This window comes from Homalodisca vitripennis, chromosome 8 (genome assembly GCF_021130785.1).
Source record: "Homalodisca vitripennis isolate AUS2020 chromosome 8, UT_GWSS_2.1, whole genome shotgun sequence".
Taxonomy (NCBI): domain Eukaryota; kingdom Metazoa; phylum Arthropoda; class Insecta; order Hemiptera; family Cicadellidae; genus Homalodisca; species Homalodisca vitripennis.
This window is the reverse complement of record NC_060214.1, coordinates 25,174,611-25,188,700: the sequence shown is the minus strand read 5'-3', so window position 1 is coordinate 25,188,700 and position 14,090 is coordinate 25,174,611. Positions and strand designations below refer to the sequence as shown.

At 30.9% G+C, this 14,090-nt stretch overlaps 1 protein-coding gene across 2 annotated transcripts in view; it reads left to right on the top strand.

Moving 5' to 3' along the window:
* The window catches only part of LOC124367439 (secretin receptor-like), a 71,752-nt gene that overhangs the window by 39,342 nt on the left and 18,320 nt on the right, over nt 1-14,090 (top strand). For both annotated transcript variants that reach the window (XM_046824251.1, XM_046824250.1), the window contains exons 3-8: nt 1,184-1,251; nt 4,958-5,063; nt 6,365-6,477; nt 10,725-10,877; nt 12,714-12,808; nt 13,832-13,997. In XM_046824251.1, the coding sequence (XP_046680207.1) occupies nt 1,216-1,251; nt 4,958-5,063; nt 6,365-6,477; nt 10,725-10,877; nt 12,714-12,808; nt 13,832-13,997 (669 nt within the window). In that variant the 5' untranslated portion in view covers nt 1,184-1,215. The remainder of the gene's footprint in view (nt 1-1,183; nt 1,252-4,957; nt 5,064-6,364; nt 6,478-10,724; nt 10,878-12,713; nt 12,809-13,831; nt 13,998-14,090) is intronic.

The window sequence follows — 14,090 nt, the reverse complement described above, 5'->3', positions numbered from 1 at the left end:
CAGAGAGTCATGTTCTGGGACATCTCCTGGAGATGAATAAAAGTCTCTGCAATCCAATTTCAATCTCTCTCAGAAGACGTTGAGTTTGCACAGATTTTATGTTCCCCGTCTATCACTGGCATAGCCCGGATATATTGTTGATTACACCGCCTTCCAGACCGCTGCAGATCGGCCTGTTATCGGTACCTATTACATCGTTCAACCGTGACAGGTCGGGATTTGATATGCGTGATTTGTGGAACTGCTTAGTTTGAAGTGTTCCATATCTAGAAAGTGATATGTTCTTTTATTTCCAATCCAGTTCAATGCAAAATCTATGCAGGGTGTCTCATAAATGGGCCACCATTGTGAACTCAGTCGTAAATTGTAAATTTGATAGCTAACCTTTATTCGGAAACTTTCTTTTTTCTTAGAGACATTTACAAATCGGTGTTTAAAACTATTAAAAAACTACCAAAATATTGTAAAAAGAACTATGTTTTTCCTTATAGAACAATCTGTATTTTATTATAATTTCCTATATGAAAAGTAACCTGTGACTTTTTTCATGACACTTTTTTATATTATCCTTAATGACGGAGAGAAGAGAGCTGAAAGTTTTCAGATTCCTTACGGAGTTTAACATTGAGAAAATACCTTTTTTAATAGACGACGGTTGCTTTTAAAGTATTTGTAAACGTGTTTTTAAATATGTTTTGTTTATTTCCAACACAACCGTTCAGACACCTGTAGAAGTAATAAAAACCATTTTTACTATCTTATAATCATACACTTTGAACAATGAAAATATCCTTTAGCGTTTTAAAATGTATGAAACATGTAACACAAAAAGGTAAATTAAAAATTAAGATCCTATTTATTGTTATTGATTTTTCATTACTTTTCAATTTCACCATTTAAGTGCAGCACTAATGAGATTGTAAGTAAATAGTGAGTTTTATATACTAAAACTTTGGCTGATACCAAATGCACTATGTAATTACTAAAACGCGTTGACAATGTAAGATTGTTGTGTGAATTAATTTGAAATGACTCGAGCAGTTGGAGGAATTGCGTATATTAACCGTCATTACTTGTCCATATATTTATGAATAATACTTAGATGTATATTTAAAACATTATCTTGAGGATGAAAAGTTTCTATTTCTAATGCAAGTGAGTAAATTAATTGTTTGTTTTTTAGGGAATACTCACTTCTTTAGAAGATGTAACGAGATGCCACCATTCAACATGAAAACGAACACAGATCTGGTGAGTTGTTAGCTAGACATTTCTTCAAATATATAGACACCCTGTGATATTACTTTCTGGACATCAAGGGATATCCATACTAAATTCTCATGGTAACCCCCTTCTACTGTACTCGACCAAGAGCCGGTGAAAGTGGCCACATTCAGGTCGCATCTACATAACAACGCGTTTCGACACTTTAGAAAGATTTTGGGTTATTTGGAAAGTTTTTAGGTAATATAAGTTAGAAGTTCCTTAAAATGATTATCCAAAATAAATATATTCCATTAATCCGTCTACTAAGGCAATGGTTTCTTAAGGTTTTACACAAGGGTCTTTACACTTTATATATTCATATGTAGATTGGATTCAAAGTGTAGATTGGATGGAATGTGAGATACAAAGCCCTTATCAGTAGTGCTCTAAAAGGTGTAAATTTTAATTTGTGCTAAATTTTAATTGCTCTTTCAAAAGAAGAAAGTCGTACGTGAAAGATTCGGTTAAGACACTTTACTTTATAAAGACAATAACAAATATAAATTTATATCTTCGAAGTTTTTTAAGGAATATATACATTTTTGACAGTTTTGATAGTAAATATAAGTAGAGAGTCATTAATGAAATAAGAAAACTTGGAATTCTTCAAAATTTCTTTTTGAGGATGGTGAAATATTTAAGAAATGTACATAAATATATAACGTAAAAAATACTACATTATTATTCCACATCACATATTTTTAGCGCCATAAACCATAGTATTAATGTATGTTATACAGGGTGATTCAAAACTAAACGGCAATCTCTCGAGAGCTTATTCTATAGCTAAAAACAAGTAAAAAAGTTCATATAACCATATGCCCGGAAACGCTTCGTTAGCGAGTTACGCCTAGCGAAAGATTTCGCCCGGATTTCAGAACCCTTGGTGAAGTCAGGCCGTATAAAAATGGTAAAGGTACAACAAACAAAGATACAAGATAACAAAGATACAAATACGATTGTTTTTTATGTTTTTATATCTGAAAAATTTATTAAAATTCGTCCCAGAGCTGTAAATGCAATACTTTCAGAGATATCTTACGTAAAACACAAGAATTGGTGCAAAGAAATAACACATTTTTGTGTTTAACGTAAGATTACTTCCATAAATCTTAAATAAAGGTCATTTTTTTCTTAAACAGATTTGTAGAACATTTTAATTCTGAAAAGATGCATGTGAATTACTTAGGAAAAACATTAATAATAGGTATTGAAATTTAGCTTTATTTAAAAATAAAACAGACGCACAAAAATGCATATTCTTATCTGCATAAAATATTAACTAATGTTTAGGTTGTGAGTAACACCTGATCATTTATTCAACACTCTTTATCGTCATATTTTCTTTGCAAAGGTTGGCAATATCAGCTGATCAACAATTAAGTTCATGAAGTAATATTTGAATAACCTTTATGGAGGTTTTTGTATTGTGGCGTGTGAAGATTGTATTTTGTGAGATCCTGTGATTATTTGGAAATATTTTATACAAGTGTATAAAATATTTTATTAAATATTTATTTTTAAAATATTTTATTAAATATTTTTATAAAAGTGTATGTAATTATCTTAGTAAATAATGGCAGATAATGTAAATGGTATGTATTCGTTTGAAGAGTATACGGACATGATACTGATTTACGGCAAAGTTAACAAGAATGGTTTAGCTGCAGTAGGAATATCGTGATACTTTTCCACATCGAAGAACACCTGATCGCAAAACATTTGAAGCTGTGGAGAGACGACTTAGAGAAACTGGTAGCTTTAAACCGAAGCGAATAGATACTGGTCGTCAACGTAGCGCAAGGAACTATAATAATGAACAAGCAATAATAAATGCTGTAGAATTATCACCAACCACAAGCACCAGACGATTATCACGTCAGTTAAATATTTGCCAGTCAAGCGTATGGCGGACACTTCATGAAGCACAGTTGTACCCATTCCATATAACACGTGTTCAAGACTTATTACCGCAAGATCTTAATAAACGGAAGATGTTCTGCCGCTGGTTAAGAAGAAATTGTTTACGACATCAGTATTTTCTTCGGCGTATTCTCGTTACTGATGAATCCTGTTTTACTAGAAATGGAATTGTAAATTTTCGTAATACCCATACTTGGGCGTACGACAACCCACATGAAACTGCGACGAGGCATTTTCAACATACATTTTCAGTCAATGTATGCGTTGGTGTTCTGGGTAATAATTTGATTGGTCCATTTTTCCTCCCTAATCGACTTAATGGAGTAGCGTACTTAAATTTTTTAAGAACAAACCTGCATACCCTCTTGGAAGATATTCCTGTTCAAAACAGAATAAATGCATGGTTTATGCACGACGGAGAACCTCCCCATTTTTCTAATGATGTGAAAAACTATTTAAATGATACATACGGTAGACAATGGATTGGTCGAAATGGACCAGTAAAATGGCCACCACGTTCTCCTGACCTCACGCCTGCAGACTTTTTCTTATGGGTTTGGATGAAGTCAATTGTTTATTCAAAACGGATTAACACCATAGAGGAGTTACGTAATCGCATTACAGAGGCGGCAGAAACTATCAAGAATGCTCCAAACGTTATGAAACGCGCTAGAAAAGAGTGGATTCGTCGTGCGAAAACGTGCATTGCTAACAACGGAGGACACTTTAAGCAACTATTATAGGTGATTATTACAGTTTTATAAAGTTAAATACATTTTATGTTAATGTTCAGTCTAGAATAAATGATCAGCTTTTACTCACAACCTAAACATTAGTTAATATTTTATGCAGATAAGAATATGCATTTTTGTGCGTCTGTTTTATTTTTAAATAAAGCTAAATTTCAATACCTATTATTAATTTTTTCCTAAGTAATTCACATGAATCTTTTTAGAATTAAATGTTCTACAAATCTGTTTAAGAAAAAAATGACCTTTATTTAACATTTATGGAAGTAATCTTACGTTAAACACAAAAATGTGTTATTTCTTTGCACCAATTCTTGTGTTTTACGTAAGATATCTCTGAAAGTATTGCATTTACAGCTCTGGGACGAATTTTAATAAATTTTTCAGATATAAAAACATAAAAAACAATCGTATTTGTATCTTTGTAACTACCTTTACCATTTTTATACGGCCTGACTTCACCAAGGGTTCTGAAATCCGGGCGAAATCTTTCGCTAGGCGTAACTCGCTAACGAAGCGTTTCCGGGCATATGGTTATATGAACTTTTTTACTTGTTTTTAGGTATAGAATAAGCTCTCGAGAGATTGCCGTTTAGTTTTGAATCACCCTGTATAGTTAGCCTGAGCAATTCTCTTTCCATTGCTTCGACTACTGTGAACAATAGTCGAAACAAAAAAAGCCATCTTGCTTTTATTGATTATCGGATGAATTTTGGAGCAATTGAAAGTACAATATTTTTATGGAAATCACTTGACCTGGATTACCCAATGAACGTATGGTAATAATCCAACACAGCTTAAATAATGTAAGTTCTTCCAGGTCATACCAAGAGTGAAAGGGTCTTATATTATGTATCTTTAGTTTCGCACAGCTCTATCGCACTTCCCTTAGACATCAATAATAAGTAAGGATAGGCTTAGAATATATCCTGCTTATGTAATGTATACAAAACATATCCAGACACATATAGACGAGATGTTTTTAATACAACCCAAACATATTTGGTGTTTATGTCCAGGCAAAAGCAATATACCGGGAGAAGATCTCGGAACAGGACCGACGGGTGAGGGAGATGGCATTGGAGTGTCACGCCGCCATTACCAACACCTCAGCGCCCGTCTCCTGTAAGTATATTCTTGAGTAAACATCGCGCCAATTAGGATGGTATGAGAAAATATTATCAGTGAGAAAATGGAAACAAAATATTTTATCTTCAATTAAAACTTCATTGTTGCAGTGTAGAGTCCCATCGTGATAAATTAGTATTAAAACCTCTCTAATTGTTACATATATTTTTTCACAAAAAGGAAAATTTAAAGCTGCACTAAAGATTTTGAAACTCAAAAATAAAATATTAAACAATTATAACGTTTTAAACTTTTTTTTATTTTAACATAACATTCATCAAAACGTAGTTTGATATCCATTTAATACTCTTTACTTATGTGATTTATCACTATTCGTCTAACTACTACAATATTATTTGTTTAAAGTTTGTTATTGACGATGAAAGGATTGAAAGGAAAACAAGATTTCTGTCATTTGCCATCGCTATATGTTACTCTAGGTATAATACAACGTTTGCAGGTTTGGAACCTATTCTCTTTGTCACGTGGGTGAGGTATTAATACATTCAAAAATAAAGAACAGAAAGAAGAAAATAAGGGAAGGAAAAGTGTTCGAACCCAAAAGCTGCTTGCAGTCCAGCCCAGGCTTTGTCACTGAACACAACATTATGTGTTCGAAATGTTGTGTTATAGTTTTGTAACATATAACGATGCCAAATTTCCGAAATTATGTTTTCCGGTCACATCGATATATCAAGAAAGAAGAGGAATGCTCATGATTTACATTTTCATATTTATTAAATATATTTTAAATGTGATAGTCCTATGCCACTCAAACATATACAAGGTTTTTTAATTACCCTCAGGACATTATTTCCAAAGAAATCTGATAACTTTACTAATTATGACTGTTATGCTCACAACAAACCCCATTTGGAGTTCTATATGCTTTCGGAAACAAAGCTAAGTTTGTTTTTATAATTCTCGTACCGTTTAAAAATATTATTACATTATCAATCAATTAACTGTACGTTCCAAGGCATATCTGAATAATTTTTCAGTAAAATTGTCATTCGTAGTTTCAAAAGTAAGTATTTATTATTCAAAAAGCGTAATTAGAAGTTTATTAACAGTTTTGAAAGTTAACTAAGACTTACTAAGAGTAATTAAAAACTGTATTTACGGTACACATTATATGGAAAAAACTTATTCTCAATACTTTGTGCCATCGTAGTGAGTCTAGTATTCAAAAAATAAGTGAAAAAAATAGTAACAAAAGGGTTATTCAATAATAATGGTGTTACTGGACTGATTTTACACTCTTTATCTATTTGATAATTGTTTTTGAACTGTTAAAGTGGAAGATTGCCCGACTATATGGGATGGAATCATGTGCTGGCCATCCACCCCTTCTGGGGTCCTGAGGTCGCTACCCTGTCCTGGATACATTTTAGGATTCAGCAACCCGCAGGTATTTTTATATATAACTTAAGATTAAAAAGAAAGAGAAATCATGCATTAAAAATTTCCAAGTAATTGGTCAAATTTTCTGCACCACTCGTTTTGTTTATAAATGTAGTATGTAAAGTATATGTAAAGGATTTAAAAATACTCGATGAATAATGTTAAAAACAAAAAACATTATGAGCTAATTAATCGTTAAAATTGATAAGCATCAATATTTTTATAACGGGTGTCCCATTTTGTTATTGGAAACCATTAATCTAACAGTTCACTTTAAATGGAGAACTTATTACAAACTAATATAAAATGCCTCCATTTTCCAATATGGTTGTCAACTTTGGTGACTTTGGTTTTCTGGTGGAACACTCTGTATATAATTACGAGTTTTAATAAAAATTTATTTTAAGACGCTATCCTTTAATTACCTAATAACAATAATAATAATACAGATATTAGAGCTTAAAGTGTTTGAGATTACTTTTCCCATATGAAACTAGTTTTTGAATATATATTCAAACCATCAATATTACCAAAAATTAAACAAACTGTTTACAATTGATTATCATTAACAGAGTGAATCTAAGTTTTTAAGTGGCGTATTTATGTATTTTTTACCAATTACGAAATCCTGAGGTCGCCGCTCTGAGCTGAATACATTTTTGGATTCAGCAACCCTCAGGTAGCTGAAGATATAAATTAAAATAGTTTAGATGAGTCAATGAGTATTTGAATTCTAACAAGAAGAGGAAAGAAAAGAAATAAAACGATACATTAAAAAGTAAGGCCATTTCTAAGTATTTACTTAAGCACATTGTTTCGGCACTCACTCAACAAGTTTGAAAGTATTTGTTAGGGCTTTTAAATTCCATGGTGTACAATATTAAAAACACAAAACCTTTTTATGAACAAATCCTTATAACTGATATGAATAACTATAATCTTTTAAAAACGGGACATTATCTTTGTTCTGGAAACTATTAACCTGGCAGGAAACTTTAAATAGAGAACTCATTTCAAACTATTAATAAGCAACTATAAAATACTTCCATTTTTATTATAGCAGCGAACTTTGCTTTTCTGGTTTAAAACTTTGAATGTTTTGTAAATTTTTATATAAATGGTAATTTTAAGACCTTTTCTTGGTACTGTTTTTTGCCCCTTAATGAAGGAGAAAGAATAGCTATGAGCGTTGAGATTCCTTTTGCCCTAATAAACTCGTTTTAGATACAATAATTTTATTTCTCTTAACAGAGAATTCTAATTTTTACGATTGATTGTAAAATCTAAGAGTTTTAAGTGGTTTATTTATGTATTTGATACGAGTTCCTATTTACAACACAATATAATCGTATCTGTCTTTAAAACAGACGTGTGGAACCTGGGGACATGCCCTCTAGACTGTATTCATTCGTCCCAAGTTATTGAATGTAGAATAAAGCTCGGTTCAATAAAAATTTGTTTACTTGAAGCTGTACAGCTACTATATTGTTTTTGTGTAAAAACCTTGTATTTGTAATTTCAATACTCAATGAGCTGATGCACTTCGATCACAGAAGATCAAACAAAGATCATTAGGTATAGAAGGAAATTAAATAAACTACGCATATTATTAATTGTATTGTCATTAATAAGAATATATAAATATATAAGATTAATTATAGTAATATAAATATTTATAAAATTAGTGTAACGAGATTTTTTGCTGTAGTGTGTGACGTCATCCAATTAACATAGTTTTCATGTCAGTGTCGTATCCGACAGCTTTTCCTTAAGTTGTGTGTATGTGTATTTTATCTTATCCTAAAATTTACGAATTTTGTACGGATCTTTTCTCAAAATATTAGGATTCGGCTATAGTTCTAGATCTTACAAATATTAATTTAATTAAATAATGTTTTAAGTAACCTATATTATAAAATATTACTATTTAATTTCTATCTCGCTTGAGTTAATTACACTCGTAATATGGTTTTAATCAAGGATAGGAAAAGGTATTGATATATTCCATTATGAACATATTGCAATTTCCGTAATTAATAGTTATTGGAGGTATATTCATACAAATCCAGCTCTGATTGAGTTTTAATTAAATTTTCAATATAAAAGAAGGTGAGATTAATAATTTATGAATATTAATAGACGTGCGATTACGTTTATTAGATACAGAAGCGTTTCATGTTTAGTGGAAATAATTACTGATTCAACTACTATGTAATTAGTACCTTTGATACTTCAAAGGTACTAAGTAAATAGTAGTTAATTAATATGAATATACTTATTCATATTAAAACTTCTACATATGTTTTGTTAGATCTATGCATTACGCACATAATTTATTTGCAATGCGTAGTCTGGTTGAATAACCATAAAAAGTATCGAATAAGTTATTAGTAGTAGAATAAACGTGCACCGCTGTTTTTATAGGGTTTATACTTTATTTGTAGGAGATATCATTTTAAAACCCACACATTCTTGTCTAAATAGGGTTAGTGTGTTACTCACTGTTTGCAATAGTGTCAACTTGTAATCATAATTCTTTCGTTTCAAATTTCCAGATTTCTAGGTAATTGCTGATAAATTAACATTATCATTAAATTAACGTCAGGAACAGTGTATGCCTTAATATAAATGTTATAGCTTCCACTATTTACGTTAGACGTAAGTGTCTTGTTCTTACCACTACTTCTAACTCCATTACGTGCCTCGTGGTTTAGATATGTTTAAAGATAAACTTTACTATATCATTTTTTTCGAATATAGCTTCCTGGTATAATTATATTATAGGTTTTTATTTCAAAGATTTTTAGTTTCGAATCCGGAAATACCCAATTTTAAGGTAACCTTGTCCCCTAAAATTTATAATATATAAGTTTAGAAATAAATACCTTTCTAAACTTGAGAATTTGAGAAATTGAGATGCCAAATAAATATCTCAATTTCTTTATACTACGGTTCGTATAAAGTATAAATTACCACAGTAAAGCAGTAATCCTACTAACATTTTCTCTTGAAACAAACTTTTCTGTTTGGTATATCTGTCCTTTAATTACTAGTAATAAAATAATACTATTAGTAAATTTATAATTGAGAATACTTTCTGCATATTTTTATTGTATTAATTTACAGTAAAAATATTTCAAAGTTAAAAATTCAAAAATAGCATTGATTAAAACAGTATTTAGTATGAAGAATTCAGATTTTGTTCACTAACTGGTTACATGATCTCTTATCTTTTAAACCTTTCTCAATACAAATATTCCAATAAATACATATAAAAGTTGTTGACTCAAAATTCACAAGCAAAATAAAATTTAAATTTCTTCTCAAATTCAAATCAAATCAAATCGTTTTAAATTTAATCCAAATAAATTTTCTTATTTATATATTATAATATAAACTAAATAAAATTTAATTAAAAATTTTGTTGGAAAAATCCACATCCCATGTGTTTTATTTCCTGTTACAGTTGGCATAGTTTCAAAGTTAAATCTGCAATTATTCTATATTCCTTGAAACTATTTACTTCAATTCTTAATCTTTTAGTTTAGTTTATCTGTAAAAAAATTAATTATAATTGCAAAAATCCTTTAAATAATAATAAAAATGTACTGATCAAAAAATTTATCTAAACGTTACGAATTGGAATCTTCCGTTAATAATTTCGTTAATTTCCAAATCTTTGTCATGCAAACTGGTATAAGATAATTAAATTTTCCACAAAACTCCACGCAGAAAGATTTTGGATACAGCACAATAATGCAATAAAGACAAGTTTGCCGAAAAAATCACAAGTCTAAGCCTTAAATACCGCCTTCTCTAGGCTACATTACATTATCATAAACCCTCCTGATTAGCCTCCGAAATCAAGTAACGAGGTTGAAGAAATTAAATTTCAATTGTCTTATCCTATTGTAGTCGTCGTCCATAATATAGGCTGTCTGTCTGTAACATTACCTACCTTAGTGGATCCTTTCTTGAGAAATGAAATTTTTATTTTCCTGTGCTTTTACAATCTTACTTACATTATAAACTTTTCTATTTATTTTCACCTATTATTTATTATTAAAATCTATTAAACAATGCAACAAATAGTACACCTTTCCTTTAATATCTTTCATTATACGTAGATTAAGAAAAATATTCGTAGGTGGATTATCCTACTAGGACTGTATAGTATTAGTGATCATTATGAATCATCCCAGAGTTATCGTTCGGATGAGATCAGTCACTAGCGACACTTTGTGATCTGTCCAGAACTTCGCGTCCAAGCAGTGCACAACGGAGGGGGAATGGTTCGTCAGGCCTACCACCAACACAACGTGGACCAACTACTCCCAGTGTTACAGTGCCAGGACTACCAACGTCATAGTCGAATTCCCCGACATAGATAATGCTTCCCTCATCGCTGTGAGTTTTATATAGAGTTATCATATCTTGAATACTGAGGTTGTAGTAATCAAGCAAGATTGGGCTGGTAATTTTGTTTGCAAGTTACTACATGTTGAAACGCAAGTTTTATGGATTTGATTTGTTATAGAATTTCCCAAATATTTTTAGTCATAATATCTTAAACTATTATTATACGCAGGCGTTTTCGATGACTTTGATTACAAATTTTCCAAAAATTCTTTTAATTCTTTTTTGGAAATGTCTACAAATTGTGTTGAACTATTCAAAAATACTTAAAATAATTTATATCCCCAGTATAGTCATTATGAAAGGAAAACCAACTAAATTTTAGATAATTTGCACAACCAGATCCAATTACACCGCCTTAAAATAAGTACAAGACACTCACAAATAATTATGATAACAATAGTCGTTTAACAAAAAAGCTATATAATTTGCCTCCATTACAGATAATGGGGAAGTCGTAATGCGGTATTTACCTGTTTCATAAATTCCTATTTTATATTATGAGATTATCATTATAATACTAATAATAGCATTAGGTTCTATAGTAACTCCTAACATTTCAGATTTTTTCAGGGGGTGATTAAATTCAAGGTAATTAAGTGTTAACTATGTATCAAGGGTTGTTTCATTATTATTGTTCAAGATGCAGTAAATGAGATATTATGTCAAGAATACTATATGACTTTCTCGTTCTAATTTTCTATTCTTTGCAGTACAATACTGAATAAATAGCTGAAGCATTGTAATATAGTAAATTTAAAATTGTAACATGTTTGATGATTAGAGGTGCTTAAACTCGTAATTTTGAATAAAAATGTTTTTTTTCTGTAAACGTTTTTTTCTAATAACACCTCACTTATTAAGTTGTCATTTAGAATTTTCTGATATTTTTTAACAAATGAATATCTACTTTACATTGTTTACAGATTTACAATCACAGTGTACACAATTTCAATTAATATCACTATTCACTATTTTCCTTCTAGAAATACAGATAGCCATTTACACCAGCTAAACCATTTCATTATATTCACCAATTAACAGGTAATGAGAAATTGTAATAGTTCCTAGAGGCAAACCAACTCTAACGCTGCGTAACTAATATTATTTATTTTCCTCCTTATGGTTCGAACTAATTTGTAAGAGAATTAAATCAAGCTTACAAAGGGATATATGAGCTTTTGATTTGTGAACTATCTACTAATTGATGTTAATCATGTTAGTACTACTTGGTTAGTGATCTAATCATAGTTGATTATTATAATCCAATTAGTACGCGCTTGACTGTTACCTTCTATTGTTTCACCCATCTAATAGTAGATTAATTGTGAAAGAAATATTGTATTTGTTATCTAAATAATAAAGTTCATTGTTCATAATTGGAAACACATTCGTTCATTTTTCACATGATCGTCTTTGTATTAAGAATATTGAATTTCAATATTTGCTATTTGTTCCAGATTTTATTGACATAATTTCCCACAGTGTTTCTTACTTTTTGTTATAATTTATATATTTGTATATTGGATTATCAAATTGACCTATGTGGTATTAAAAAGTATATATTTATTTTCATGCATTTGGTTTCAAAAGAAAAATTCTAACTGATTTAATAAAATTGTTTGTACTCTAGTTATATATTTCGTTAGTCACATAAATTTTATGGAACAGATTTACTCCCAAACCTAATAATTTACTCCCAGTTGTTTGTTTTAATTCTATTCTTTTTTACTATATTATTTCTCAGACTGGCTGTTGCCTGTTATGCTATTACAAATGGGTCAATATTTATTGCATTTTATTTAATTATTTTCCTGTATGTTTCAGCAATACGTTCCTTTAGCCAAAGCTGTGTCTCATGTCGGCTATGGAGTGTCACTTGCCACATTAATCGTCGCTTTTTGTATATTTGCAACATTCAAGTAAGTCTTCATTTTTTCCTTAGCCAAAACATTGTGTATGTAAAATGAATTCACACAGTAACTAACATCTTCGTTTTTCTGTACACTGCGTTGAAATACGGCGCAAAAAGCCTCGTGAGAAACCTTAATAGATACCCAGCCGAAACTACCAATACCATACATCCACCTGTATTAGCCAAAGCTTCATTGTTATTTGATGAAGCTTAGCTAATAAAAACCGATATGATTAAGAGGAGTCAATATTGATTTTGAATAACAGGCTGTAAAAGATTTGGCTTTTTTAATCATGCATGCTTCAGAAATCCGGGATGAGCTCCGCCCCTTCACTTTAGTGTACCAAACGTATATACATTATTGGCAGTTTTGTTGTAATATATAGTGACTGAAGATTGCACTTGCACGTGAAACCGAAAGCTTTGAATGCTTTAGTTCTGTAAAAACTATTTATTTGTGTTGCGAGGAAAAATCTGTGTTCCAAACGACACACTTGCCAAGTAGGCTAAAGAATAACAATTCATGAATTACCAATTACCCTTTGCTTACTTCCAAAATCTTCTGAAATTCTATTTTCAAATTCTCTGGATTATGGTTTGGATATTTGTGATCACTTTGATGCAGGGTTATTGGAAAACGGTTATTTATAGTTCAATTCAAGGGCATTCAAATTTCCTTTTTAAATTAAAATCAATAACCTTCCTGATTTACCAATGGTCCGTAATGTTACAAATACTGCTTCATATATATTTTTCTGCTTTGATTGACGAATTCATAGGTGAAGAAAAATCGAAAAGTGCGGAGTATTGTGTAATCCTGAAAGATATCCATGAGGGGTGAGGAATAGTAATAACGACCAGACGTGAAACTGAAATCACAACAAATATAGCGTATAAACACTTAATATTATCAAGATCACTAAGAACACTAAGATCAAGACATGATTAGACTTTACTCTAAGTCACTTAAGTGTCAGCAAAAAGATATCCCGGCGCAAGAAGTTGATAACCCCTCAACCCTATTTTGCAGAAGACTTCGGTGTCCACGCAACAAGCTCCACATGCACCTCTTCGTTTCCTTCATGCTGAGAGCGTTTCTAACCTTACTCAAGGATTCGCTCTTCGTCAGAGGCATCGGCCTACCTTCGGACTTCACGGAGAAGGATGGCGACAGTTACTACGTCCACGGCAATCAGGTAACCTTGTGCTACTGAACGGAGTTCCTTTGCTAGATTTGCTTTTCTTCTCGTTGCTATTCTGTGAGGGCTATTCAAAATCTGTAATATAAT